Consider the following 27,937-nt stretch of genomic DNA (forward strand, 5'->3'; position numbering starts at 1 on the left):
ATGGACTTGTTGCATCTCCCATGAACTAACTTCCAGAGCTTTGCTCATCACTTCATACTTCCTTCGGCCCGACTTGTCTCTCTGAAATCTTCAAGCTACTTCCTCCATCCACACATGTTCCAAGTAGATCCTACAAGGTTATAATGAATGCATCACATTGTTGGATATCCAGTCAACCCCCTAGTCTCAGCCGCAGTCTAACATCAACTCACTAAGAGTCCACTCATTACTCTCTCTGGTAAGAATGACTTGCCTTTAGTCGATTAGAAAACTAATTATTTATAAAGGTCTCTGAATCTAGTTTTCCAATTCAGGAATTAAAATTCAGTCAATATTTGGAAAAAAATAGATCTGATATATAGAACTAGAAGAAACATTATCAGAATATGAAATTAGAAATAAAATTCAAGAAGTCTTAGAGATATAAAATCTGAGATTTATAATAAGAAATTCCAAATCAGTCAACGCTTGAGTGAAAAGGGGAAGAATATATATGTAATTTAGGACCAGAAGAGACGTGGTTAGAGTATCAAATTACAAATAAGTCTCAATAATTCCTATGGATAGAATACTGAACTTGAAATATAGATTCCAAAATAGAAAATTGAAATCCAAAGGTGATGACGGACGTTGTCGATGGCATCGTCCGACGGGTAGAACCGCTAAGTGAATGTAACTACGTGATGCGATGTGACCTAGGAGGTTGTACGTACAGGGCCCGACTCGTGGGGATTCGCCAAACTCCAAGCTCCAAAGCGAGCATCCGGAGACAATGATGGTGACCTTTTGACCTTCGTCAGAGCGACGATGACGACTACAGCGCCGGACGGAATAATTCGGTAGGGGCTCACATGTAACGAATGGACTCGGTCCGTACCTAGAAAGACACTCAACACGTAATTCTTGATAACTTCTCTCTCACCTAGTCTAAACCCGGCGCGGTGGAGCACAATCGAAATTATACTGAAAGAAGTAATGTAACTGACGAGCAAGGAAACGATGTACCTCGTTGGAAGTGGCGTTCATCGTCAGCGTCTTAGTCGATGCCAGAAGGTCCATGCGGGCAGGCAGACGGGGACATGGCAGAGATGGGTAATGCGCCACTCGACAGGCAGCGGGTTGGCAGCGATAGAGCGTGTCGTTGGAGATAGGCCAGGTTGAGGAGAGAATGCAGGCAGTAGTGGATTGGCTCAAGCGATTTTCCGGGCACGGCAAACGTGACCTCAAAGTAGTTGATGCGACGGAGTTGTTCGGCAGAAGCGAGTGGCAACAGAGTCCAGTGTGTGATGATGGTGAGCACTAGCGCTGGATCGAGGGACCGAACAATTCTCACAGCGCGTGGGTTGGAAACAAGACCAGCGCAATCAGCCGCCAGAAAAATAGCCCCACGGTCTGCACAATTTGTCACCCAGCCAAAGGGTCTGCACATTCAATGCACCCTTGAAATGTCCACGCATTCGTCGGCCAAATCAATAGTCAGCGCTATCATTCGCCGGACTGACAGTCCTACTGTCAGTGCAATCTGTCACGTACCCAGACAAACAACGCGACCTTCAGACAGTCGGCGGTCCACACGATCCGTGACACAAATGAACCGATCAGCAAACAGTAATGGTGACCAACGTTAGGGCTGAATTAGGGGGAAACGTGATTCCCACACCTTATATTCAATCCACGACGGCAACCATGAGCGTAGGACTGGTGCAACCATGATTTAGTAGCGGCCAAGGAGCCATATGGGAAACACACTAACGAGGGTGCGATGTGCCTCCTGATTAGAACATCCATGATGACGAACCAAAATGTTCCTTGTCGACGAGGACGGACTTAGCAGAGGGCTCAGGAAGAGGGGATGGCGATCCCTCTCCTTCTATGCTTCTGTTTTCTCCCTTCTATTCTCTCCTTCTTGGGGGTGAGATCTGAAACGAGATTGTAACTGCAACACAAAGAAATTCCAGATCTAAGAAAAGAACGTGGGGCCATGATGGGCCCCTTACAAAGGGTCCAACAAGGGGCCCAATAAGGACCCCATTTTACAACATAATTAAGAAAACTAAGAAAGAGAAAGAAAATGATACGAAATTAAAATGAAACAGACGTGTCATGACGGGCAGGGGTACTCGTCGTGATGAACACAAAAACATAAAATAAAACAACGGAAAATAAATAACAGAAGATGCGAACACGTGCTTTACCCAGAGTACTTAAACCTGGGCATCTTCACGGACGCTTTGGCGATGCTGGTGATGGCAATGACATCGGTGACGACTTCGCTGATGATTCGTCGGCGTCGTCTGGATGCGCTCCATCAAAAGGAGAGCTTCAGAAGGATAGAAATAAAATTTCAGAAATATAGAAATTTGAAATTCAAATAGGATTTCAGGACGATAGATATTGAAATCAGAAGTATAGTTTCAGAATTATAGAAATTGAGTTTCAGAAAGATAGAAATTCCCAAAATTGAAATTTGGTTTCAGAATGATAGAAATTCAAAAGCAGAAATAGAGTTTCAGAAAGATAGAAATTCCCAAAATTGAAATTTGGTTTCAGAATGATAGAAATTCAAAAGCAGAAAGAGAGTTTCAGAATGATAGAAAGAGAGTTTTAGTATGATTGACATTCAAAATCAGAAGTAGATTTTCAAAATGATAGAAATAGAGTTTTAGAAAGAAGAAATTCAAAATTGAAATAGATTTTCAGAACGATAGAAATAAAAATGTAGAAAGAATAAATTTGAAATTGAAACGAAGATTTTAGAAACGGTAGATTTTAAAGATAAAATAAAGATTAAGAAGAATTTAAAAATTAAATCAAGATTTTAGAAACAGTCAATTCAAAAGACAAAAATAAAGATTCTGATAGAAGGATTTTGAGAAGAAAAATGGAATGAATGTTTTGAAAAACAAACAAAGCGAGATTATGAAATAAAATAGAGATTAAAAACCTGAGATATTTGGAAATCAGAAAGAAGAAAAAAAACAGAACAATGAACCTGGATTCTTTTCTTTTGAGACGTAAGTTTTGGAAATACCACGGGCAATGAAGGAAGAGTCAGGATCTCACTAGAGATGATCTCCAGAAAACTTTTATTCGCCTGAGATTGCCAATGCTTTCTTGTTTCTCAATCACCAAACGTAAGCCAATGCTTTCTTGACTCTCAATTGTCAAAAAACTTGAGCCAGCCATTAAGGAACCTTTATATCTATCAATCTGTTTTTTTTAACGCCTTGTCTTTCTTCTTGAGTATTTGGATCCTAAGAGAAAAATTGTAAAGTAAGGAAATTTCAAAAAAAAAAAAAAAAAAAACTTAGAAAGTGGAAGAGGATAAATATATTATTCAAGATGCTCTGGTGCCGATATTGTAGTATGTCTACTCGATCCATCAGTTTCGGCATTCACAAAGACATGTCTTTCTTACATGATTATTGTTTAAAATGCGGATATGATATTTCATACACATCAATGACTAAATTCCAAGATTATCAAAATAATTTTAACTCACACACATGTCCTGTGTATAACCTTCAATATGTAAGAACTCAAAATTGTGATAATAAGAATATTTAACAGTTTATTCTTTGATACAACAAAAATGGCTAATGTAGAAGATCCAAATTTGATTAACTTTAATTGTGGGTTTGAAATTTACAATTGACGTTAACGTTGATGAGGACATGGGGTACGATGTGTTGTTGAAAGCATTTGTCAACATCAACCATATCATCATCACATTAGAGTCAACCACGTCAATTGCCTTTGACAATGATAATAATTATGTCAAAAATATCTTAAAATAGATGGACAAGTGACATCAACGATGACATTGACAGCTACTGATACCAATTCTTTCATTGGCAACTTATCAATCATACATCGATACACCTCAAATCCTATGATTAAGAATATTTCTACGAGGCTTGGGCCCTTGCATTATAATATATGGGCTTGATACTCCCCATTATGAATAACCCCTCAGATTGTGGGCTTAATGTCCCATAAAATAGCGATGACATGGACAATGACACTCACAACCATTGATGCCGATTCCATCCTCATTAGAAACATCAATCACACATTAATGTCATCGTCAACCTGACACGTTATCATCATCCAGACCTGCAAAACCCTAGGCGTAAGAATATTCTTATTTGTTTTGGGCCATTGAATTATATTATCTGGGTCAGTCCTGAAATCAAGTGCGAGCTCGGATAAGGTCTGTATAAAGTTCTTAAAGAATGAACCAATACGCGTTTTTTAATTACCCTTCTGATCATGGGCTTAACGCCCTAAACAATATCAATGAGGGAAATATCTTTAACAGATGGACATGTGATGTTGATGTTGAGGTTGACGTTGATGTTGACGTGGACGTTGACGTTGACGTTGACGTTGACGTTGACATTGACGTTGACGTTGACGGCCCACGACGATGATTCATTCATCGACGAAACATCAATCACATATCAACTTGACACGTCATCATCATCCAGAGGTGTCAAACCCTAGGCTTGAGAATCTTTTTATTGGGCTTGGGCCATTGCACAATATTATTTAGGTTTGGGCTGGACTTGAGAAGGCCCATTAGAGATTTACCCATTGGACTGTGGGCTTAATCTACAAACCCTAAACCCTCCTTCCGCTCGTTCTTCATTCTCGCTGCAGTTTTCACGCTGGTCCTCCACATTTTCAATCGATTCTCGTTACAGGGCTGCAATGGCGGTACGTTCGACCTTTCTGATCGGCGATTTTACTGCTGGGTTTTGTTTCTCTCGACGGTGTTCGTTGTTCGTTGTTCGTTGCGCGATCTAGCGTGATTTGTCGGTAGTATTTCTTGATTGGCATTATCGTTTAGATGTATGGGACGTACCGTAGTTGTCGTATCGAATCCGTATTCTTTTATTTAGATGTTAATTTTGACAATGTTCGGCATTAATTTTGCTTTCGTCTTTTAAAAAAAATTGATTAAAATCTAATTAAGTGGTGGATTTTTGTATTCCTCTCGTATAGTTGAACGCAATCATTATTAATTTCGTGTTTCTTAGAACCTTTATGTTTGTGGATTGACCGACTTTCTAGAATCACTTTCCTCTATGTTTTTTACCCAGAAATCAATTTTCTGTGTGTTTTCGCAATGTTTTTTGTCTATCCATATCCTTTTTGTTTTTCTGTAATGATTTTCCTGCCTTAATATAAAACAAGGGGGCGACTCATTAGATATTCAAATTTCAAATATCAGGGAATATAATTTTCTCTAATAATCTAAACATGATAAATTTGCCGACAGTTCTGATCTTAGTTGCGTGGAGATATGAACCGACACATGACTAGATTAAAATCATGAAGAAGCGTCTTCCTAGTTTTCAACGAAGGAATTGGTTTTGATAAAAATCAATTTTTTATGTTTTCGCAGCGTAGTTCTCTACCGTATCCGTTTGATTTGAAGCTTTCTTAATATAGTGATTAAAACCTGATAAGAAGTCATCATCTTCGTAAAGATCGATTGAAAGGTTTTTCATTCTAGTGTAGTAATTAATTGATTATTTGTATGATACTCATCGAATGCAATAAAGTCAAAATCAAATTCAAGAAGTTTTTCCTCGAACTTCCTGTTCCCACAGACTGCTTGTGTTTGTAACTTCTAAATTTTTTTATCTTATAAGCGTAAAATGATGGTTATAGTTTCTATATTTTCCCTCTTCCTCGCCTCGTATTTCGTTTTGCAAACTGCCCTCCGAGATAACTTATTTCTTGCAAAGACCAGGAATTTAATCTTTGCAATCGATATTCATGATTTGTTATTTTTGTCGCAGACAATTCCGGTGAACCCAAAACCATTTCTGAATAATTTGACCGGCAAGCGTGTCATTGTTAAACTCAAATGGGGCATGGAATATAAAGGTGATGAAACATTAAAAAAAAATTTGATCAAATTTCTTTGTTGGAATCATTTTCTCTCCTTTTTCCAGGTTTTCTTGTATCGGTGGACTCGTACATGAACTTACAGGTAGATTTCTTGTGCGCCTCTGAAATCCCAAAATTCGAGAAAATATTTATCTAGGGTTTAATGCCAGCTGGCAAATACCGAGGAGTACGTTGACGGCGAGTTCACCGGCAATCTTGGGGAAATTCTCATAAGGTAGCTAACTCACCATTAAATATTTTCCATTTTCTTCTATTTTTTAGCATTTACAAATAATATTTTTTACTCCTGCAATTTGCATTTAAAGCAAGTGTAAGATTGTCTTTGTTTGGTGGGATTAATATTTTCCGTATTTTTATTTTTTTTCCTAAGGTGTAACAATGTGTTGTATCTTCGTGGGGTGCCGGAGGACGAGGAAATTGAAGACGCTGATTGAACCTGGTCTCTGACCACTTGATTTTCTCACCCTTCTCAATGTAGAGGAAATTTATAGTATTAGTTTTATGTCACAGATGGAAAAATTTGTAGTCTTTGGCAAATGGCCTTGGTTAACTTTACTTGAACTGTCTTACTTCCCACAGTAATTTGGTTACTTATATCGCATGTCTTCATTTTTTTAAAGTAGATAATTAATAGTTCCATGGTCTGATAATTTTTAGTGGTCTTATAATTCTCATCAATGTTTATCGACGTGCTTAATTGCTAACTGTTGAATGGAGAATAGTACTGTAAAGAGGCTTGTTGGATGGGCAGGACAGCACCGAATGGACGTCTGTTAAGTCATCCGTCCATCGCATTTCATTTTGTATGGATCTTCGTCGGTCCTTGAGTGAATCAGTGAGCAAGCATTATTATTCAGAGCAAGCAAGAGTGATTGAGAAAGCAAAAGAGAAGAGAGATGTATAGCAAGAAAGTGAGAGAGAAGAGTGATGAAGAGTGAGAGAGACAATGCAAGCAAGAGCTCTGGTACCATTTCAGTGGGTGGTGATCGTCATCCTCGTCCACGTCCACCATAAGTCTTCGTCGCAGCCAAATACTTATGCTATCATCGTCATCGTCATCCCCATTCACAATGATCTCATCCTTATCAACGTCAGCCTTTGTTTCCTTTGACGAAAATTGGTATCCATGTTGTCGATGATTGTCAATAGTTCCTGTCTACGCCAGTTGTCGAACCCATTGTGGACTGTCATCGTCCCCGTCGTCTATGGTCCTCATTCCATCCATGCCCGTCATTCCTCTCATCGAGGATCTTCATCCCGCCCACTCGGGTCGTCCCCATCAGTGATTGTTGTTGTCCTCGTCTATGACCATCCAAAACAGTCCTCGTCCCCTTCCAGGTGGACATGGTTGTTCTGTTCTGTTCGTTTGAAACGTAGAAAAAATTCCCACAAAAGAACCTTACAAAATTCATTCATTCACACAAAACTAGAGCAAAATTCACACAAAGCGAACAAAAGAACAGTACACGGGTCGTTGCGATGTTCTGTTTGAATTCGTTTTTTTTCTGTTCAAAAACCAAACAGAACAAACAATTCGCACAAAAAGAACAGAATGACCACGTCTACTTCCAGGTTGGTCCTCTCCCATCTACAATTATCGTGTCTCTCTTATGTCCACAAAGATCCTCACTTTTTAAATTATTTTTAAATGGAGCTACACTTCTGTCATACAAATCATCATATAAACTGTGCGGCCATCAGTGATTCCCTCTTTCCTGTGTCCCAAACACCTCCATTTCTGCCTATTCTAATTCATCACCTTCCATATTTTATTCATTTTAATATCCTTAGTTTATCTCAGCAACCACCTTTCCATGAATTATATTTGCACTTCACATTCTCCTGTATTCAACTCTTCTTCGAAAACTTGTAGCCAATTCAAGACTTTTAATCTCCTTCATTGGTCTCTTTCCCCACAACTTCTCCTATCACAATGTCTGAGACAGTTTTGATACAGAGAAATACTATTTATGGGTATTGTCCCACAAATAAAGGCAGTCATCTGCAACAGGAGAAAAATGAAAAATAGGCACCAAAACAAGTGTCACTTGAACTGAGAAGCTGTGATTTCTACTGCACTTTACCTCCAATCAATTGATAAATATGTCATGTTTAAAAAATACCTCACCCAAGGAAAATAATCTTCTAACTAGTTCTTTTTCCCTCCCAAGAAAAATATAATCTGAAACAACATAGAAGGAAAAAAAAACCTTAGGAAACTTCAGCGTGCCATCTCCATAAGATGGTTTGTGACGTCGGCGTCGACGACCGATCTGTCATCTCTATCAGTGTTCTTTTGCAGAAGGGAAGCCAAGAAGGTGGAACATAGCTTGGTAAGTGGAGGGAGTGCATGAGATGGGCCATTGAATATAGATTCCCATGGACTATCTGATGGTATGGATGATATCATTGGCATGATCTTCTCCCCATGTTTGAATTCTGGGAGCTCTCCATAGATGGAAGCATACCCATATGATTCTGAGATATAACAACATAGAATTAAATGACGGTTAAATTTATCTGACGTCTTCTGCAAGAGCACACAAAAATAAACAAATTAAACGAGTACATAGAACTTATTTCGTTGTGTACGTGTTTGCATGAATCAATGTTGAGAATGTGACTGCTAGTTATGTAAAGAATAAAATAAATTAACCGGGAAGCGAATGGTCAATACCATTTTTTTTCACAGAAAAGGGGAAGTTAAACCCAATAATATCTAGATATAAACATGTATCACAAGGATGACTGAACTCAATACACATATAAACAGGTATTAAATGCAAAGATAATGAGATAAAAAATCAAATTACAAGAGGGTAATTGATAAAAAAAAAAAAAACTCCTGACGTGAGCAAATATGTATCTCATGGCAAAAATGAAATTTACACGGGAAGGGATCTAAGACATCAGAATACCATGATATAAAAAAATAGAATAAGAGAATTGAACGAATACATGAGTAAAATTTAGAAAAAAAAAGTAGAATAAACGAAAGTATTTACCGGCTTTTTCATCAAGAGAACGAGAATCCTTGGAACGCTTCCGGATCTGATGTGCCATATTGGTGAACGGATCAAACACGACGTACTCATGCTCGCCGTTAATAAATACAAGGAGTTCTGATGAAGTATTTCCCTCGCTAACCTTCCCATCATCGATTGTTGGATCACGCTGCAAGAACGCAAGACCCCCCAATCTTGCCTGGACAAGGAGAAAATGTTCCAAAATGTTATTTTGAAACTTATATGATGAATAACTTTGAATAAATGTCACGTGATTTGTGCGCTTTAACTTAACATGCGAAACGATAATAACGTTGAATAAATGTTATATAACATCACATTAAAAACGATGTCATCCAGTTAACTTTGAACAAATTTCATGCCATTTTGTGTTTTAATTCAACATGAAAAGCTATTAAGTATGAGTAATTTTCAATTTGATGTTATCCATATAACTTTGAATGAATTTCAAGTGATTATGAGATCTGATTTAACAGGAGAAACGCATAATAACTTCATATGGAAACTTATAGGAGTGCAAATGACTTCGAATAAATTTCCTATGATGAATAACTTTGAATAATATTAAATTGGATGTTATCCATATAACTTTGAATGGATTTTGTGCGATTTATACTCTAATTTAACATATAAATTTTTGCACCACGAGCAACTTCAAATTAGTTCAAAGTAATGTAATGTATGAAATGCTGAATAAAATTTAAATGAAATGTGCTTGAATTAAACAGCAGAAATGATAACAAGTCTGAATAAAGTTCAGCCAACTGGATGTTATCAATATAACTTCCAAATAATTTCATGTGATTTTCGAGCGCAAATTTAACATATGACGAAGAACTTTGAAAATCCTTAAATTTGATTTTAATCATATTATTTTGAATAAATTTTCTATGATTCATGTGCTTTAATCCAGTTCACAGATCAGCAAAAACTTTACCTTCCTCACGTGCCAGGCAGCGACAGGGCTCGGACGATCTGCCTCAAAGAGTATAATTAACCCGTCCTCATCATGGACAGCGCTACCCTCGACAGAAATGGACAACGCCAGAACTGCAAAGTGGCTACCATTTTCGGTGCTTGAGATCGCTGGTTAAGAAAAAAATTCGAGAAAATAATTAATAAAACTATAAGCAATATAAACTTGTAGTGTAAGACCCAAAAGTTCGATATTTGTGCGTGTACCTCCCGTAGATAATTTGTAGGACCATCTAAGCGACAACGTGGTCATTTCCCAAACGGCCAACTGAGGGTTTGAGCCCCGAGATGTGGCAATAAGATAATTTGAGTTCCCGGTAAACGCCAGGTCTGTTATAGGCTGCAATTTTAGAACACAAATAAAAGTCAGAATTGAAAATAAAACATCGCAGATAATTTTTCTGAGGAAATGGTTTGGAAAGGATTTTTTTGAGGAAAATAAAACAAAAAAGAAATTTCGAAGAATTGAGAGGATAACCGAGGTAGTTTGTCCGATCACAGACACAAGAATGTTAGTATCAGGATCCCATAGTGTGACAACTCCCTCAGCTGCAACGGCTAGAACAGACCCATCGGGGCAAAATGCAGCAGCAGTCATGGGTCGTCTTCTGCATGGATAAAGTTTTACCTTGGTGTTATAAAGAATATAAAAACAAAACAATTTCTTCAAAAAAAACCATAAAACCAAAGTAATCATTTCATTCCAGGTAAACATTCACGGAAATTATAAAATTTAACGAAAAAGTTTTGCCACCGTCTCAGAGATCTTATTGGTGGAGTCCGCTTAATGTTTTATTCTGCAAACGACCAGATGAAAAGCAAACAAATAAAAAAACAACTATTTCACTAAATATCCATTGCAGCAGTGTTTTTAAAAACGTATGTATAAGGTTTCTATTTCAACCTATTGTAAAATATTTTGCAACTATTCCGTTCCCTTTCAACCACATTACTGGTAAGGAAGAAATCATCTGATAGACCCCCGATAATCACTTATCGGCGGCGGCCCAGGAGAGCTGGGCGAGCTGGGACAGTGTCTCTATTGAGAAAGGTTACATTGTCCAGACTGGCCAGATCCTAATTGGGTGGAGGAAAGCCCCTAAAGCCCCATATGAGAGCAGGCAGGTAAGGAGGCTGGGGGAGGGAGAATGGAGGGGCTGGAAGGCGGCAACTCAATGGGAGGAGGGCTTCAACTCGACTCCTTGCTAGTTTCTGCATGTTGGATGCTGCGTGAATAACTTGACAGTGGCCCATTTTGGGTTGTTTGAATTATTTTGGACTTCCTCTCTCTAGTTGAGTTGGGCCTACCAAGTTGGTATCAGAGCCACGACAAGAGCAGGCAGTGGAGGATGGGAAATAAAGACAATAAATAACCCCAAAGACACAATGGTGGAGATTGCTGATCCGAAACACAACAAGCACCCCCCTTGTGTGCCAGCTGCAGGAGGATCCCTTACGGCTGGCTCCACCGGCATACTGCCAACGGTCGTGTATTCCTTACCAACCCGTGCTTCTACTGGTAGTCCTGCTACCTGTGACAACCGCTGACACACATTGGTCTAATGCCCACTGAGAGGACAAGTATGCCACCATCAAACAAGCGAAGATATCCATGTTTCTGATGAAGATCCTTCAGGTAGAATCTACCAGGCAGCGACCTTCGACATCCAAGACACACCGGCAAACAGCAAATTTGACAGTCTCAGCCTGACTGGCGACGCTCTTATTTGGTACTGGTGAACCAATTCGAAGGAACCCTACAAGGATTGGGCCAATTTGCTGATGGTTTAGGGACGCTACTTGGACTCGCCCTGGGCAGCTGCTCGACTTGCAGTAGACTCACTGCATGGCTGCAGACCATTACGAATCTGAGCTCTGCAGTGCCTCCATCTCTGATAACCCTGCTGATGCCAAGGAAATGATTTTCCTCCAAGGATTGCATCCTGACATTCAGGCTGGATTGCATCACCGAGGCCAGGTATAACTTATGGATACGATGTGGCTATAGAAGAAAAGAATTGTGCCTTAGCAGGGCACGCAATGCCACGAAGTTCTCTGCCCCAAACTTGCCCGTACTCGGGAATCAAAGGAGAATATCCTTCATTAACTCCGAACTACAAGTGGTGGTGCACACGAACATGCCCCATCATCCAAGGCGACACCACCACTGCAGGAGGAGATGACCCTGCTAGTGAGATACTACTCCTCATGGACTAATGGGCCCTGTCCTATAAGCCCATTAGCCCTATTATCATTCTCTCTCTCCCTTAGGGTATATATACCCTCCTATGTACTCTCTTAGAGTTTATGTCATTACTTCCTCTCTCAATCAACCTCCTCCAACCCATTCTAGGGTTTGTCATGGTATCAGAGCCCTTGTGATCTTGATCCTCCTTCTAGGGTTTGACATCACCCTCCTCTGGCTAGAGACCTTCTAGGGTTTGACACCACCCTCCGCTACCCAGTATCACCCTTCTAGGGTTTCTAGCGAAACCCTAGAAATCTCTCTGCAGCCCCGCCGCAGCACCTGCCGCAGCAGCACCGCCGCAGCACCGCTGCAGCAGCGCCGCAACAGCACCGCAGCACCTCAGCAGCAGCACCGCAGCACCGCTGCAGCAGCGCCGTCGCAGCCCCGCCGCAGCAGCCCCGCGGCAGTATCGCCGCAGCACCGCCGCAGCAGCACCGCAGCAGCACCGCAGCAGAACCATGCCGTTCACCGAGACCGACTTTCTGGAGAAGCCCCTGTCCTACAAGGTGGCCCATCCTCTTCCGTCGGTCCCGGAGGTGACACTCCTACGGGGACCGAATCTTGTTCAGTGGACTCGCTTTGTCGAGACCAACCTCAAGGCACGTCAGCTCTTCAAGCATTGCACTGAAGAACCACTGACAGCCGATTATCCGCATCATGCAGCGTGGGACGTTGAAGAACAGTGTATTCTCGGCTGGCTGTATACGTACACACTGTCCCCGAGTTCCGCGACCATTTTCCCCATCAGAAGACGGTGAAAGGCCTCTGGGACCAGGCGAAGTCCTTCTGCGGCAGGGAAAACGACTGGTGGCGCATTTATGCCCTTGCAGGTCAGGCCAGCAGCCTTCGTCAGGGTTCGATGTCGATCTCCGACTATGCACTTGCTCACAAGAAGATGTGGGATGAAGTGGACTACTACCTGCCGACCAATGACCCGAAGTGCAAGACGTACCAGAACGTGCTTCTCCTGCGGATCATGGGCTTCCTCAGTGGCCTGAATCGTGAGTACGATGACATCCGTCGTCGTGCCTTGCACCGCAAGGAAGGCCCTCCTACACTTGAGGATTTGGTGAAGGAGCTCCAAGAGGAGGAGAGCCACTTCCTTCTACATGGGACTCCCTCTTCAGGACCTCCGGGTGAGTCGACCACGCTGCTGACCGGACCTGCACCAGCTGCCTCCTCGGCTGCCATTCTCCCTACGCCCACATCCGAAGCCCGACCAGTTGGGACGACGATTTGCACGTATTGCGGCAAACTGGGCCACGGGAAGAACAAGTGCAAGAAAAGAATGATGGATTGGAGAAAGAAGAAGGAAGCCGCAGAAGGCAAAGCCATGTTGGCCCAGCCTGATTCGTCCTCCGCCAGAGCCTCCACTACGACCATGGACCAACTCCAGGCAGATTTGGCTCGTCTCCGTGACCAGATGGCTGCCATGCAGAGCCAGTCCACGGCATATTTCGGTGGTTTTGGTGCGTTTCATCCTCCTCCTTCCTCAGATGAGTGGCACTGTGGTCATGCGGCTTTCCACTCACTTGTCGTCTCGGATACTACCTGGGTACTCGATTCGGGGGCTACCGAGCACATGACCCCGCTCAATGACCGGTTTGTATCCTACGAGAGGCATAGTGGTGGCCGTACTGTCCTCACGGCCGGGGTGGACGTCTCCGTGTGGCCGGAATCGGGGCAGTCTATGTGGACGGCCTTGGTGTGGTCCACAACGTCCTGCATGTCCCCGACCTGCGGGCTGTCCTTATGTCTCCGCAGCGTTTAGTCGATGCCGTCTCCTGTTCCTTTCATCTCCAGCCTGACGGGATGTTTCTGTCTGACAAGGTGGGCCGGACTACACCGATAAGGCGGGAGAATGGACTGCTGCTGCTGGACGATGGGGGTCGTTCCCAATGCTTCCTGGTGCACCGGAAGCATCGTCGATCCTCGTTTACTCCATCCGTGTCTCACTCCTCGACCCCGCTGTTCAGAGTCCACAGTGATGTTTGGGGACCAGCCCCGCAGGCCAGCTTGAAGGGGCACCGTTACTTTCTCCTCTTTGTGGACGAAGCTACCCGCTATACGTGGGTCTACCTACTGACTGCGAAGTCAGAGGTTGCGCAGAACGTTCGCCATTTTTGCGCCATGGTGCAGACGCAGTTTGGTCGGGGCATCCAGCGTTTTCGTTCTGACAATGCCCGGGACTTCTTCAACGCCGACCTCAACTCATACTTTGCCGACCGGGGCATCCTCCACAAGTCCTCTTGTGTGGCCACACACGAGCAGAACAGCATGGCCGAACGCCGGATCGGATATATTACATCGACAGCTCGGACGTTGCTGTTGGACTCCAAGGTGCCATGGCATCATTGGGGAGAGGCGGTTTTGATGAGTACTCATCTCGTTAACCGTATCCCTACCCAGCTCCTGGAGTTCTCCAGCCCCTTGGACCGGATGAGTGTGGCCTTCCCGAATGCTTCCTTGCCGATGGGACTTCTGCCTCGGATCTTCGGTTGCACCGCCTACATACATGACACGTCTCCAGCACGCACGAAGCTCGATGCTCGAGCTTTCCGGTGTGTGTTTGTGGGTTATTCTTCCCTCCAAAAAGGGTACCATTGCTATCATCCGCCCTCTCGGCATTTCTTCATCTCTGCAAACGTCACCTTTGCCGAGCATGAACCCTACTTTGGGGATTACTCTGCCTCATCCCGCCTTCCGTTGGATGAGGCTCCTTCGGCTCCTCCCTTGGGGCCATTTCCGATCGTGGAGCCCACTGCTCCAATGCCGCCATCCTCCCTCCATGATCTATCTCCCTTTGATTCCTCTTCGTCGTCCACCTCTCCTTCGCTTCCGGCCATCCGGCCCCCTCCTCCAGCTGCGGCAGCTCTGCCACTACCGTTGGTCTCTGTACCTTCTCCTGTGGCATCATCTTCTCCCGGTGAGTCACCCTCGTCACCTTCCGGTGAGTTGCCATCCGTCTCTCCTCCCGCGGTTTTTCCCCATTCCACTCCCGGAGAACCCTCTTCCTCCGATGAGTCTCCTTCTACTCCCGGGGAGTTGTCTGTTGCTTCCCCCGGTGAGTCTCCCCCATCTATTGCTTCCGCTCATCCTCCGTCGGCCGATCCATCCCAACCTGCTGCCGAAGATGATGATCAGTTGGGATGCCCTACGGAAAGGGGTCCGTCAGTGCACCCAGACACCCCTTTATCTTCTATCTCATTATATCTCCTTCGACCGGCTGAGTACTCCTTACCGGCTGTTTCTTACTCGCATCGAGTCGGATCCCATTCCTCGCCGCTGAGCTGATGCTATCGCTTCTCCTCATTGGAAAGCAGCGATGGACGAGGAGATGCAATCTCTACTCAAGAACCACACTTGGGACATCGTTCCACTCCCTCCTGGCAAGAGGGTGGTGGACTGCAAGTGGATACATGCCAAGAAGCATCATGCGGATGGTACTCTCGAACGCCTCAAGTCTTGTCTTGTGGCTCGGGGGTTCACTCAGTCCTATGGCGTGGACTACTTCGAGACGTTCTTTCCAGTGGCGAAGATGGAGACTGTCCGTCTTCTCTTGGCCCTTGCGGCTCACTTCCACTGGGTCATCCGACAGTTCGACGTCAAGAACGCCTTCTTGCATGGCGACTTGACGGAGGAGTTGTACATGCGACAGCCGCCGGGATACTCCCTCGCCCCCCCAGTCACGTGTGCCGCCTGCGGAAGTCCCTTTATGGACTCAAGCAGTCCCCGCGCATGTGGTTTGGTCGGTTCTCCTCAGTTCTGAAGACCGAAGGGTACACTCAGAGCAATGGCGATGCTTCCCTGTTCTTCCGTCACAGCCCGACAGGTGTCTCCATCCTTGCCGTGTACGTCGACGACATCCTTATCACGGGATCTGATGCTGCCGAAGCCGTCCGCCTCAGCACCGCTTTGGCTAAGGAGTTTGAGATCAAGGCCCTCGGCCTTCTCAGATACTTCCTTGGCCTGGAGGTGGCCTACTCCCCTCGTGGGATATTTGTCTCGCAGCAGAAGTACGCCGTCGACCTGCTGGCCCTAACAGGTATGACCGACTGTGTGCCGGTGAGCAATCCCATTGATCCCAACGTGAAGTTGGGCAAAGGGGAGGATTCGCCGCTGACGAATTCCCACCGGTATCAGCAGCTGGTGGGGAAGCTGCTCTACTTGACGCACACTCGGCCCGACATCGCCTTCGCTGTCAACCTGCTCAGCCAGTTTATGCACTCCCCAAGGGAGCTTCACCGTCACGCCGCCAACCGAGTACTTGCGTACCTGAAGGGCTGCCCCGGAAAGGGCTTGCTCTTTCCTCGAGGCACGAACCGGACACTGAAGGTGTACACCGATGCTGACTTTGCCGGCTCCGTTGTGGATTATCGATCTACCACAGGCTACTGCACGTTTGTCTTTGGCAGCCTCATCAGCTGGAAGAGCAGCAAGCAGGACAAAGTGTCCCGCTCCAGTGCCGAAGCCGAGTACCGCGCCCTCGCCGATGGGGCCTCTGAAGGCCAGTGGATCTACGGCATCCTTCACGATCTCCGCGTGGAGTATGCTGGCCCGATTCACTTCTACTGCGACAAGTCAACGATTGCGTTGGCCAAGAACCCTGGACAGCAGGGACGCATCAAGCACATGGAGCGCAATCGCTATTTTTTCAAGGAGCGAATGGACGAAGGGATCTTTGACCTGGATTTTGTTGCCTCCACTGACCAGGCCGCAGACGTCCTCACCAAGGGACTATCCCGCCCTCTGCTTCAACGTGCTGTGTCCAAGCTCGGCATGGACGACATCCATATTTCGCTTGCGGGGGGGTGTTAGTGAGATACTACTCCTCATGGACTAATGGACCCTGTCCTATAAGCCCATTAGCCCTATTATAATTCTCTCTCTCCCTTAGGGTATATATACCCTCCTATGTACTCTCTCAGAGTTTATGTCATTACTTCCTCTCTCAATCAACCTCCTCCAACCCATTCTAGGGTTTGTCAAACCCGTGTCATGACACATCATCATCGTCAACCTCGGACCGGGGATCCGAATTTCATTTATTACAAGATTAAGTTCTGAAATTTCTTTGAAATTTCCAGTTATTTTCTCTTTCCTCCAAGGCCTATAAATAGGCCATTGCTGTAATGGATCAATTGGTGATTTTTGGAATTTAATTTTTCTTCTCAAAAATTGCCTTGGTTCCTTCTCAAAAATTGCTCGTTTCTGCCACCGCCGCTGAGAGGAGGCTGCCGTCTCATGCCTTGTTCTGACCGTCGGATACTGTCCACGCCTGCACACCGCTGCTCGACCGCTCGACCACCACACTGCAATGTCCGCCTGCGCGTCGTCATTGCCCGCGCGGCCACCGTGCGTCGCTGTCGCCCACGTTGCCAACGCGCACCGCAGCCACCCGCACGGCCACCGCACACAGCCGCCGCCCTCCTGCACACTCCGCATCGGCCTACATCAGACATCTTGTCCTCAGTGTGTGGCCTCTGCAACTGCGCGCCTCGTTTACCATTTAGGTTTTGGATTGCTGCCCCGAACCCCCAAGGGAGGGACTCCCCCCTTGATCCCCCCCCTTACTGACTGTGCAGTTGGATCTGTGTCCAGCCCTGTCGAAGCGCACGTCATCTGCTCCCGCCATCGAATGGTTACACAACTTCCCGCATCGCCCCATCGCACTACCCCGGTGTTAAAGGTCCACTCTTCCCTCTTTGGGGATCTGCATTGTTTCCTCCAGTGTTTTCTCGTGTGTTTTTCCACCGCCGTCGGACTTGGTAGAATAGGTTAGTGGAATAGGTTAGCATCTTCTCGGAATCGATCATTCAGGATATTGGAATTGGAGCTTTGTTTTCACCGCGATGGTTGTAAGATAGTCCTCCCCCCCTCGACTGAGGAAAGGGGCTGCACCATCAAAATTTTCTCTGGATTTAAATGTTCGAAATCAATTGTATTGATATGTGGTCTGCTTTATCCTTCCTTAGTTGACCTTTTGTCTACCGTACCCGCATCAGTCCTAGCCATCCTGCATCAACAAGATCAGTGTGTGAGGGCTCCCTGCTTCTCCTATGATGAGCACTACACACCCGGCCACCAATGCAAGCAAGCGATCCACTTGATTTTAGTGGATGAAGAAGAGGATGTGAGTGATGAGGTAACCATAGCAGAGGAGGACGTGGAGGATGACGACCCCCAAGAACTGTAGATAGAGCTCTCTAGGAACTCCAAGGTTGGAATTATGGCACGAGGGACTGTAAGCTCTGAGGGCACATCAGCAGGAGGATGGTAACTGTCTCAGTGACTGCGAGCCCACACACCTTCCTGCCTCTGCTGGACCAGGATCCCGAGGATGAACTTTACCTTCCTGTCTCTCCCACGGGAAAGAGGTATGCAGGTGGGGTGTCTGCCGGCATGTCAAATTGACTCTACTTGAGGTTGATATCATCTAAGGTAACCAACCCATCTCGAACCTGATTCTCTTGACAAAGCAGCTATACATGCTGGGGACAATGGAAGTGGACTGGGTGTGACTGACTCTTACTTTCCGGGTGGCCAGATCATGAGTCAGGCTACAAGGTGTCCAGCCACAGCAGGATCTCGCTGAGGCCCATGATGGTGGAGCTCCAACAGGATGACCCAGGTGTTGTTGAAATGTACCAACTTGTGTGCAATGCAACCCCATCATGTGAGGCACCACATGAGCAGTGGATGCAGGAACTACAGCGGAAATTACCAGGGGTGTTCATCAAGCCCTAGGGATTACCACCACAATGTAAGGTGGATCACTGTATCCTCCTTGCAACACAAACCATCCCATCAGTGAGTAGCCATACCACTATGCTCAGTCACAGGAAGAGGAGATTTCGAGCCGGTGGGCAACCTGCAGGCAGGACGGATCCAGCACTCAAGAAGCCCCACTCATGTCCAGTCCTCCACGTGAAGGAGGACAGTGGATGGCAGTTTTATGTGGACTTGCATGCCTTAAACAAAGCCATTATAGACGACAAGTTCCTGATACCCTCCAAAGATAATCTCTGGCATGAACTCCACGGGGGAAGCATATTTACTCGACTTGACCTCAAGTCAAGCTGGCATCAGATTTTCATGCAGGTCAATGATGTGGAGAAAATGTTATTTCGCACACATGTCAGACATTAAGACTTTTTGGTCATGACCTTCGGTCTCAAGAACGTGCCAGCTGACTTTCAGAGCTTGATGAACTCCATCTTTGGGTACTGCCTCCACATATTTTTCCACATCTTCTTTGATGATATTTTGGTGTATAGCATTATAGACCACAAGCATCATAACCACCTCCACAACATCATCAGCATCCTCCAACAGCACCAGGTATCCATCGACATCAAGAAGTGCACAATTTGGTCAAACGAGAGTGGCATTCTTCAGCAGCTCAATATCTGTTCAGGGCGTCAAGTTGGATCCAATGAAAATAGCTGCACTGGCTGATTGGATGCGACCAGCCAAACTCCAAGAACTGCCGGGGCTTTTACGACTCATGGGCTGCTTCAGCAAGTCCCTCTCCTGGCGAAATCTCCTCCTGCCAGTTTGAGCCTCATGGCATCGTGTTGGCGACAAAAAAATGGTGTTGTCTCTTTGAGGAAAAATGGCATTTGTCAGTAATGAAGAGAAAAGAGAGGGGAGAGAGTGACACAGCCAGGAAATTGGGGCAAAAAACATCCTCCATTATTTTCTTCAACAGGCCCCTTTATACACCTTAAACTAGAGAGAGAGAATCCCCTTAACTGTCATATTTTTTCAAAAATATGACCGTTGAAGGAGATAGCTGTCCAACGGTCAGAATTTCTGACCGTTGGAGCCTGGGCCTGAGATATCTCAGACCCAGTAAATATTAGGCTCATGAAGGGCCTAATATTGGCCTTACTCGGACCTCCCACTAATGGGCCCTTAATGGGCCCTTAGTGGATAATTAGTGGGCCCTTAATGGGCCCTTCATTTTAGGTTAGTCTTTTATTCATAATCCTAGAGTTAATCTATTACATTTTACACAAAGGCCTCGGGCCCATTGGTTAGCTTAAATCCTAACACATATCTTCCATGATCTAACAGCATTTCATGGCCTACGTGGACCAAATCAACCTCCAGCATCTCTTTGGACAGATGGAGGCTCAGCCTGAATACCAGCATTCAGTTGCCAAGATTCTGGGATACGACTTCACTGTCATGTATCAACCAAGGAAAGAGAACCAGGTAATGGACATGCTGTCCCAAGTGTCATACAAGGTGACCCTACAGACTCTTCTCATCTTGTTTCCTTATTCGACGGAGCTATTGCAGGTGGACGAGGAAATCGCCAGGGACCCTCTTCTGGGAAAAATCATGGAATACTTATGGGCCAACCAGGGCACTTAACTGGGTTAGAGGTTATGCATGGGGCACTTGTCCTACTGAGGCCACATAGCTCTACTGCCAGCCGCAGCCTTGATCCTCCAATCGTTGCATGCATATCACCACTCCGTGGCAGGAGGCCACTCGGGAGAATTACACACCTACAAATCATTGGTCCCAGCCTATTATTTGAGAGGTATGAAGACCAAGGTCATCAATACGCCCAAGCATGTGAAAAATGCCAACAAGTGAAATATTCCAGCCCCCCACAGCCAATTCTGATCCCAGAACAGATTTGGGATGACATATCCCTGACTTCGTCAAGGGGCTGCCACGTTAAGAGTGTTATCACCATCCTGGTGGTCATGGATCACTTATGTACGTGCACCTGATGCCCCTAAGACACCCCTTCTCTGCGCGGGATGTGACAGCATTCGCAGCTCACATTGTCAAACTTTCTGGGTTTATGCACTGCACAATCAGCGATCAAACAACATTTTCACTAGCCAATATTGTGAACATCTTTTCAAGCTCTAAGGGATCCACTTGAAACCAAGCACTGCCTGCTTCCCCAAGACTGACGAACAGACCAAGGTTGTGAATTGATGCCTCAAGAATTATTTAATGTGTTTTGCAGGGGAACAGCTGGCCAGCCAGTCATCTTTCCTTCTTTGGGCTGAATACCAATACATCACTACTTTCAACATCTCCCCAGGCACTACACCATTTTGAGCAGTCTACAACCAAGATCCCCCAATGTTAATTCGGTTTGGGGCCCAAACCGAGGCTGAAGGATCACTGGGCCTCAAACTGAAGGAACAGAATACTGTTACGCAGGAGCTTAAAGCGACATAGCCCAGAGTTGCCTGGAGACCCAGGCAGACAAGCACCGTCACCAGCTGCAATTCCAAGATTGTAATGCTGTCTTTGTGAGGCTTTGACTCTATGTTATGAATACCATACGGTCCCAGAGGTTACAGACACTGTCACCTCTGTACTATGGCCTATTCATGGCGCTTAGCCACATTTCGCCAGGTGGTATACCGATTTGCCCTAACAGAAGACTTGGCCATCCATCTGTCTTCCACATTTCACAATTGAAGAAACAGCAAGGTGATGTAGCATCGCAACCTTTCTGAGCGACATTGATGTATCAACTATGGCTGGCCACTAGACCAGAATGCATCTGCAATGACAATTAGATGGCAGCAGGACGGGAAGTTCTAGTCGAGTGGCAACACTTGGCCGCAGACGACTCTGCCAGGGAAACTGCCAGAGGGATCACCTGGTGCTTTCCTGACATCCACCTGGCCGAGAGGTGACTTCTGCAGCAGGTGGTGATGATAGGCCCCAAAAAATCACTTATTGCCAGTGGGCCAGGAGAGCGAGGGAGCTGGGTCAGCCTCTTCTCTGAGAAAGGCTACTGAGTTTGTTGCAAACCCATCAGACTGGCCTAATGCCGCTTGGGTGAAGGAAAGCCCCCAAACTCCCATATTTAGGCAGGCTGGGGAGGAGGTTGGGGGAGGAAGATTGGATAGGCTGGAAGGTGAACCCTGAGGAACAGCAGCAACTTGACAGGAAGAGGGCTTCAAGCTTGGGGGTTCCTGGCATCTCTTCCCCTCTCTTCTCCTTTCCATCCATCTCTCTCATGGGCTTTCACACCTCACTTGGTGATCACATCTTTCCAATGGTTCCTTGCTTGCCTCCGCATTCTGGGCACTGCCTGAAGGATTTGACAGTCGCCCATTTTGATTTGCTCGAATTATTTTGGACCTTCTCCTCCTCGTGGCTGAGTTGGGCCAACCATCATCCTAGAATGGGTATAACAAATTATAGGAAAAATCGTCATGGGCAGTTTAAAATTTATGCCCAAATAAAATAAATTATTTCTTCAAACAAAACCTTCATCAACAGCATTTCACTCTTTATTCAGACCATCAAATGCTGACATGATTGTTATACCTTACACTGAGGAACAATGGTTCCGTGGTTAAAGTAAATATTTTTTCAAGGGTGGTCAAAGTATTTTGGGGTTGAAGTAAAAAATTCTGTAAAAAGCCATGAAACTCAAAGCGATGTAGACGAAGAGAAACAAATACTTGTATGAACCCACGGATCGACATCGCCAACCGGATTTCTGAAACTTCTGGTATTTCTGTTCGCTGGATTTAGAGACCCAAATCTGAAGGTAAAAAAGGAATAAATCAACGAGAAATATTGCATGGACTAAATGAGTAAATAAATAAGGGTACATATGAGAAAAAAACTATTGTACCTTAAAGTCACCTCCGAAAGAAGCACTTGCGGCCATGTTTTTATGAGGATGGAAAGCAAGAGCAGAAATTCCAGAATCACTAGCAGATAAGAAAATGTTTCTAATTGTAATCTCTCAGTCATATGTTCTATGAAGCGAAAAGAATTAGACTATGCCATTCCATATGGCATCAATGAAGACAGTGATTTCTTCAAAAAAAAATCAATGAAGACAGTGATGATGATGAATCACTGTCATCCAATTGCCAAGAGCTGTCATCACCATCAACCGATTGATAACGAATAAGAATTGTCATTTATCCAAGCCCGAAATATGGATGACAATTACAATCACATGACGAGATTCATGGATGACAATGATGATGGCAAGTTCGTCATCATCCGCCAATCCTGGTTTGGGATCAACATCTATGACAAAGATAATTCATCATCGTCATCCATCAGTTGAATCATCCTCATTTTTATTCATCCAAGAGACAATGATGACGGCATTTGGGATGATGAATCATTGTTCTTGTTATCCAGTTTCCACCAGATGTCATGGTCATTATTATCTTCATTCATCGGTTTTTTAAAAGAAAATTATCTTCATTCATTGGTGGATAATAAATAGTCATTGTCATCATCATCATTTTTCCAAGCACAAATGTGTATTGCGATAACTGTTAGGAAATAGGTCTAGTGGGCCTAAATGTGTATTGTGACAACATCTCCCCAGGCACTACACCATTTTGAGCAGTATGATAAAGAAGAAAGAACTGACCAAGATAAAATGAAAGGGGATTTTATCAAAAAATTCAAAATTAAAACATTTTAAAATTATGACTAACCTGTGAGGCTCATAAACAACCGTTTCTAAAGAATAATCACTAGTTTGAGAACCACGCATCCAAAACTTAAGGCAAACAAGGCCTCCTATTTCCTCCTCTGGCAGTTTAACTTCGACAGTTCCCATAACTGAGCCATCCCGGGAAAGAGCAAGAAGAGCTAATACCATCTGCAAATATTTACGGATTGTCGGTAACAGACTATCAAACATTCAATAAAAATAAAAAAGTCTTCTATGATGAGAGATAACCGACTTACAGTGACATCATCGACAGGTTGATAGTTTCTTTCACATACTTGAATCTGCAAAAAATAATCCAAAAAATAGGATCTCTCAGACTTTTGCTACAACCCCCTGGATTTGTCAGAATGTTTCAAAAACATAGAAATATTGCAAACTTGAGAGATCTCCGCATCATGAAACAAGCTGAAGAGTTGCACGGAAAATGCTTCTGTTCGGAGAGCAACAACTCCTGCTGCTCGGTCGAAGGCGAATCCATTCAAGTCCCCATGCACTCGCGGAAATGGAAAAGGAAGCTGGGCAGATGTAATTAGCAAACTGATCAGACTCATTAACAAAATGGATAACAACATGTAGGTTTGGGGATTTCACGTTTATTGTTAGGCTTTAGGCTTAAGATTCAGGTTGATGCATTAGGTTTTTAGCGCCAGGTTAAATTTTCATCATCTATTGGGAGGTCTATAGTTCAATAAACTAAGGCCAGAGTAGCATATGCTTATGTGGGTCACCAGGTAACAAAATCATTCAAAAAAAACAACAATCAACTCAACAAGAAACCAAGAAACAGACCTTGATTCCAGAAATTGACTTGACGATCTTCGTTGAAGACATATTCACTATTTGGATTTGGTTATCAGTGCAAGATATCTGAAAAAATAATGACAGAATTAGGATAGAAGGATAAAGACAACATTAATGGCCAAGTCAACGCAGAGGAATTGCAAATCACTGTACGACGAGAAATCTTACTAAGAACTGAATAAATTTTAAGAACAAGAAAGTAATTTTGGATCTTACACGAGAAATACAAAATGGGTGAAATATTCCTTATACATGGTCAATCGACTAAGGCGATTCAATTGAAACAAAGGGTTAGATAACCAAGTCCCACTTTAAATAGATATCGATGTATTGAAACAAAATTCAAGAGTCAAATGATGCAGGAAGAAAGTTGAGGCAACAGTGAAAAATTTTCCACAGACATTTTATGGATCAATTTTTTAAACAATATATGTTTTATTTTATGTATCCGTGATTATCAACGAAAACGTCAACGAGTATTGCAGTCTCAAAAACCCTATCGTCTATCAATTTAATTTAATATTTTTATTTCTCAACTGCCAAATACAACCCTATAAGTTCCCTCCACGTTTGAAGTTGAGCTATCAATCACATGGAGAAACTGCAGCATTCTCGGAAAGAAATGGTTGGCAAATAACATTGGCTAAAATGCAAGTTTGGGAATCCATCTCAAACTATGTAACTAAAATGAATTATCTTGTTTTCATCTCACAAGAAGCTCTGTATTTTAATGCGTAATAGGACATACATGGCCCTTTCCCAGAGGAGGTACAGGTGCTGGTCCAGGCCTGTTGTCATTCAGTTTCTTCCATCTTTCCCTCTCCATCTTTCTCTCTATATTTTTCTCAACCATTCCAACATCAATCCCAATGGCGACCTACCCAAGCTATCTATCATACTGACCGAGTTAGATATGATGATTAATGCAGATCATCTGGTAAATGACAAGATAAGTTACAAGCTCTTCATCCGACAGATAGATCTAACAATGAAATATCGCTTAAAATTTAGAACTTTAAGTAAACCTTAGACTCCAAACTTGAGACTTTTGGGTACTGAGAGGCAAACTCAAGTTATTACAACGAAATACGAAAACAAAAAGGCAGCATAAAATGAAACCACAAGCATTAAATATGGAAAGCAAGAGAGGAGTCATCTTACACAGGCAAGGGATGGATCTTGCGCTTGAGCAAAATAAAGAAGAGCAGATCCTATTCGCGGCAGAAATCTCTTCTTTCCCGTAGCTACATGCCACAGCACAAGAACTCCTTCCTTTCCGCCTACGGAAAAAAAAATGTCTCAAATGTATGATATATTATTTCCCAGTTAGATTTAAATACATCAAAAATCACGAATCTAGGAATATGATTCCAACCTAAATCTCTGTTCATAACAATGACTCTCTTAGAAATGCTTGTCGATCATTTCACAGATTAAATATTAGAAGTGAACTATTAAACAATCGTCACACACCTGAATATAAATATTCTCCATCGGGGGAAAATTGGAGAATTTTTACTTCAGCTGGATGCCAATGCCACGTAGAGGACAATTCAGCATCATCATCACCCCTAACACCAGGCCTTTCTTCCTCATCGTCAGAGTTATGCTGGCTGAAATTTTGAATTCTATCAGAAAATTTTCTTTTGCCAAAACCTTTCCACAGCAAAATTCTTCCAGTCACGTCTCCTGCAGCAATCAGTCTTTCGTTTGGGTGGAAAGCAAGCGTAGTAAGATTCTTGGTGTGATGCAATTTGATTTTTCTAATGTCATTGAAGTTGAAATCTTTGACTGGGATCTTCCATACGTGAAGTTTCCTTTTATTTCTTATACCGACGTATTCTCCACTTTTGCTAACTGCCATGATTTCAGGTTTCCGAGTCTGTAAAAAGAAGCATAAGAAAGTTTCAGCCAAGTATATAACATTGGAGAAAAGTTACAATAATTCAACAAGAAATAAATGAAAATAACCGAACTACAACTACTCAACGAGATGTCGATGGAATTTTTTCTAGAGATAGATAACTAAAAATTATAAGACCATAGAAGACAATAAATGGTGATAAATGAAACTTTTTATTAATATACCTCAGCCAATAAGCCTCCGACGAATTTTGACCTCGTTAAGTTATAAATCTTGATCTGCCCACACAATGCCTTCTTTTCATCGTTTTTGTTACTGGAGTCTTCAACTGAGATGAATGCTAAACAATCCGACGGTTTGTCCTTCATCTCAGTCCCAGAACTTGAAGAACGAGGAATCACCTGCCATAATTCAACATGAGAACGAATACAGAAATTGAACTCCAAAATTTCAAGAAATCACGGAATTTCCGCACGCACCATGCAGTAAATTGGAAGCCCAACTCGAATCCTCCGGATTAATTCGGGCGAGGAAAAGTCCCAATGACTAATCGTCCCATCCAAAGAAGCAGTCCAGCAAAATGAAGAGAACTTCATCGCCGTTATGCCCATAGGCACCACAACAACAGACGTCACGAGCTCAGTGTGCCCTTCCAACTCCGCCACCTGCAGAAATACCATCGAGGCAAGTTAATCATCAAATTTCCTGAGCGAAATTTACACATCAGAGATTGAGAATGGAGTATAAGTACCAGTAATCCGGTGGAAATGCTGTAGATCGAGACGGTGGTGCCAGTGCAGACAAGAAGCTTTGTTCCGTCTTCTGAGAAGACGGGTGGGGAGGAGACAAGCTTCCGGCCTCCTGTGGCCATGGCGGATTCCTCCAAGCTTCGATCTTCCATGTTCCACGCGTGCAATCGAGCTTCGGCGCGAAGAAGAAGGAAGGAAGGAAGAAGACGGAGGTTTTTAGCGTTGAAGGGTTTTGGAAGACAAGTTTGTTTCAGTAGTATTTATAGTTTTTTCAAAGGAGACTTAAATGCCCTTTTTGTTTTATTTCACAAGAGACTTAAATGCCCTTTTTTTGAAATCCTGGATTTATTAAAAAATTGGGAATTTCAAATTAGGGTTTTGGAAGATAGTTTTTTTTTTGTTTCAGTAGTATTTGTAGTTTTTATTGTTGGGTTCTGGTGGATAAGTTTCTTTCAGTAGTATTTATAGTTTTTTGCTCGACACTTAAATACTCTTCTTTGAGTTTATGGACTTGGTGAAAATTGGGAATTTCAAAAAAGGGTTGGAAGATATTTTTTTTTCAGTAGTATTTGTAGTTCTTCATAGTCGGGTTATGGAGGTAGGGTTTACCCAACCGATATCCGTCCGTCATCTGGTATCGAACAACGAATATCCAATATCTGGGAGAATCGGGACGGTGCTGGATATCTGATATCGGACGATATCTGTCTCTGAGGGGTAGACGGATATCGGTACCAGATATTGTAGGCAGAGGGATCCAGTGGATACCTGATGCCGGATATCGGTTTTCGATATCCGGATATGGGAATTTGTATCCGGATATCGGAACCTGTATTGACATTAAAAAATCCGAAGTTCATATCAATTTGT

The 27,937-nt window shown here is 43.8% G+C and overlaps 2 protein-coding genes across 3 annotated transcripts; one reads left to right on the forward strand and one right to left on the reverse strand.

The window, feature by feature from the left end:
• Positions 1 to 4,575: 4,575 nt before the first annotated feature.
• Positions 4,576 to 6,477, forward strand: RUXF (small nuclear ribonucleoprotein F). The gene is made up of 5 exons (XM_078571829.1): positions 4,576 to 4,719; positions 5,811 to 5,898; positions 5,967 to 6,004; positions 6,072 to 6,136; positions 6,293 to 6,477. The coding sequence occupies exons 1-5, from the start codon at positions 4,714 to 4,716 to the stop codon at positions 6,354 to 6,356; spliced, it is 261 nt and encodes an 86-aa protein (XP_078427955.1). The 5' UTR covers positions 4,576 to 4,713; the 3' UTR covers positions 6,357 to 6,477.
• Positions 6,478 to 7,989: 1,512 nt separating this feature from the next.
• LOC144700987 (Transducin/WD40 repeat-like superfamily protein) lies at positions 7,990 to 27,305 on the reverse strand. 2 transcript variants are annotated; one of them, XM_078572614.1, is made up of 16 exons: positions 27,070 to 27,305; positions 26,798 to 26,983; positions 26,543 to 26,719; positions 25,928 to 26,336; positions 25,616 to 25,734; positions 24,443 to 24,520; positions 24,031 to 24,168; positions 23,890 to 23,934; positions 23,634 to 23,800; positions 22,805 to 22,883; positions 22,629 to 22,711; positions 10,402 to 10,531; positions 10,131 to 10,263; positions 9,886 to 10,034; positions 8,928 to 9,126; positions 7,990 to 8,400 (listed from the first exon to the last, which is right to left on the reverse strand). In XM_078572614.1, exons 1-16 carry the CDS (start codon positions 27,217 to 27,219, stop codon positions 8,144 to 8,146), a joined length of 2,499 nt encoding a protein of 832 aa, XP_078428740.1. In that variant the 5' UTR covers positions 27,220 to 27,305; the 3' UTR covers positions 7,990 to 8,143. The 2 variants fall into 2 exon arrangements, with proteins under 2 accessions (XP_078428740.1, XP_078428741.1); XM_078572615.1 differs by lacking the exon at positions 22,805 to 22,883 and having other exon boundaries at positions 22,629 to 22,691.
• Positions 27,306 to 27,937: the final 632 nt, after the last annotated feature.

Source organism: Wolffia australiana, chromosome 3 (assembly GCF_029677425.1).
Source record: "Wolffia australiana isolate 7733 chromosome 3, ASM2967742v1".
Lineage (NCBI taxonomy): Eukaryota > Viridiplantae > Streptophyta > Magnoliopsida > Alismatales > Araceae > Wolffia > Wolffia australiana.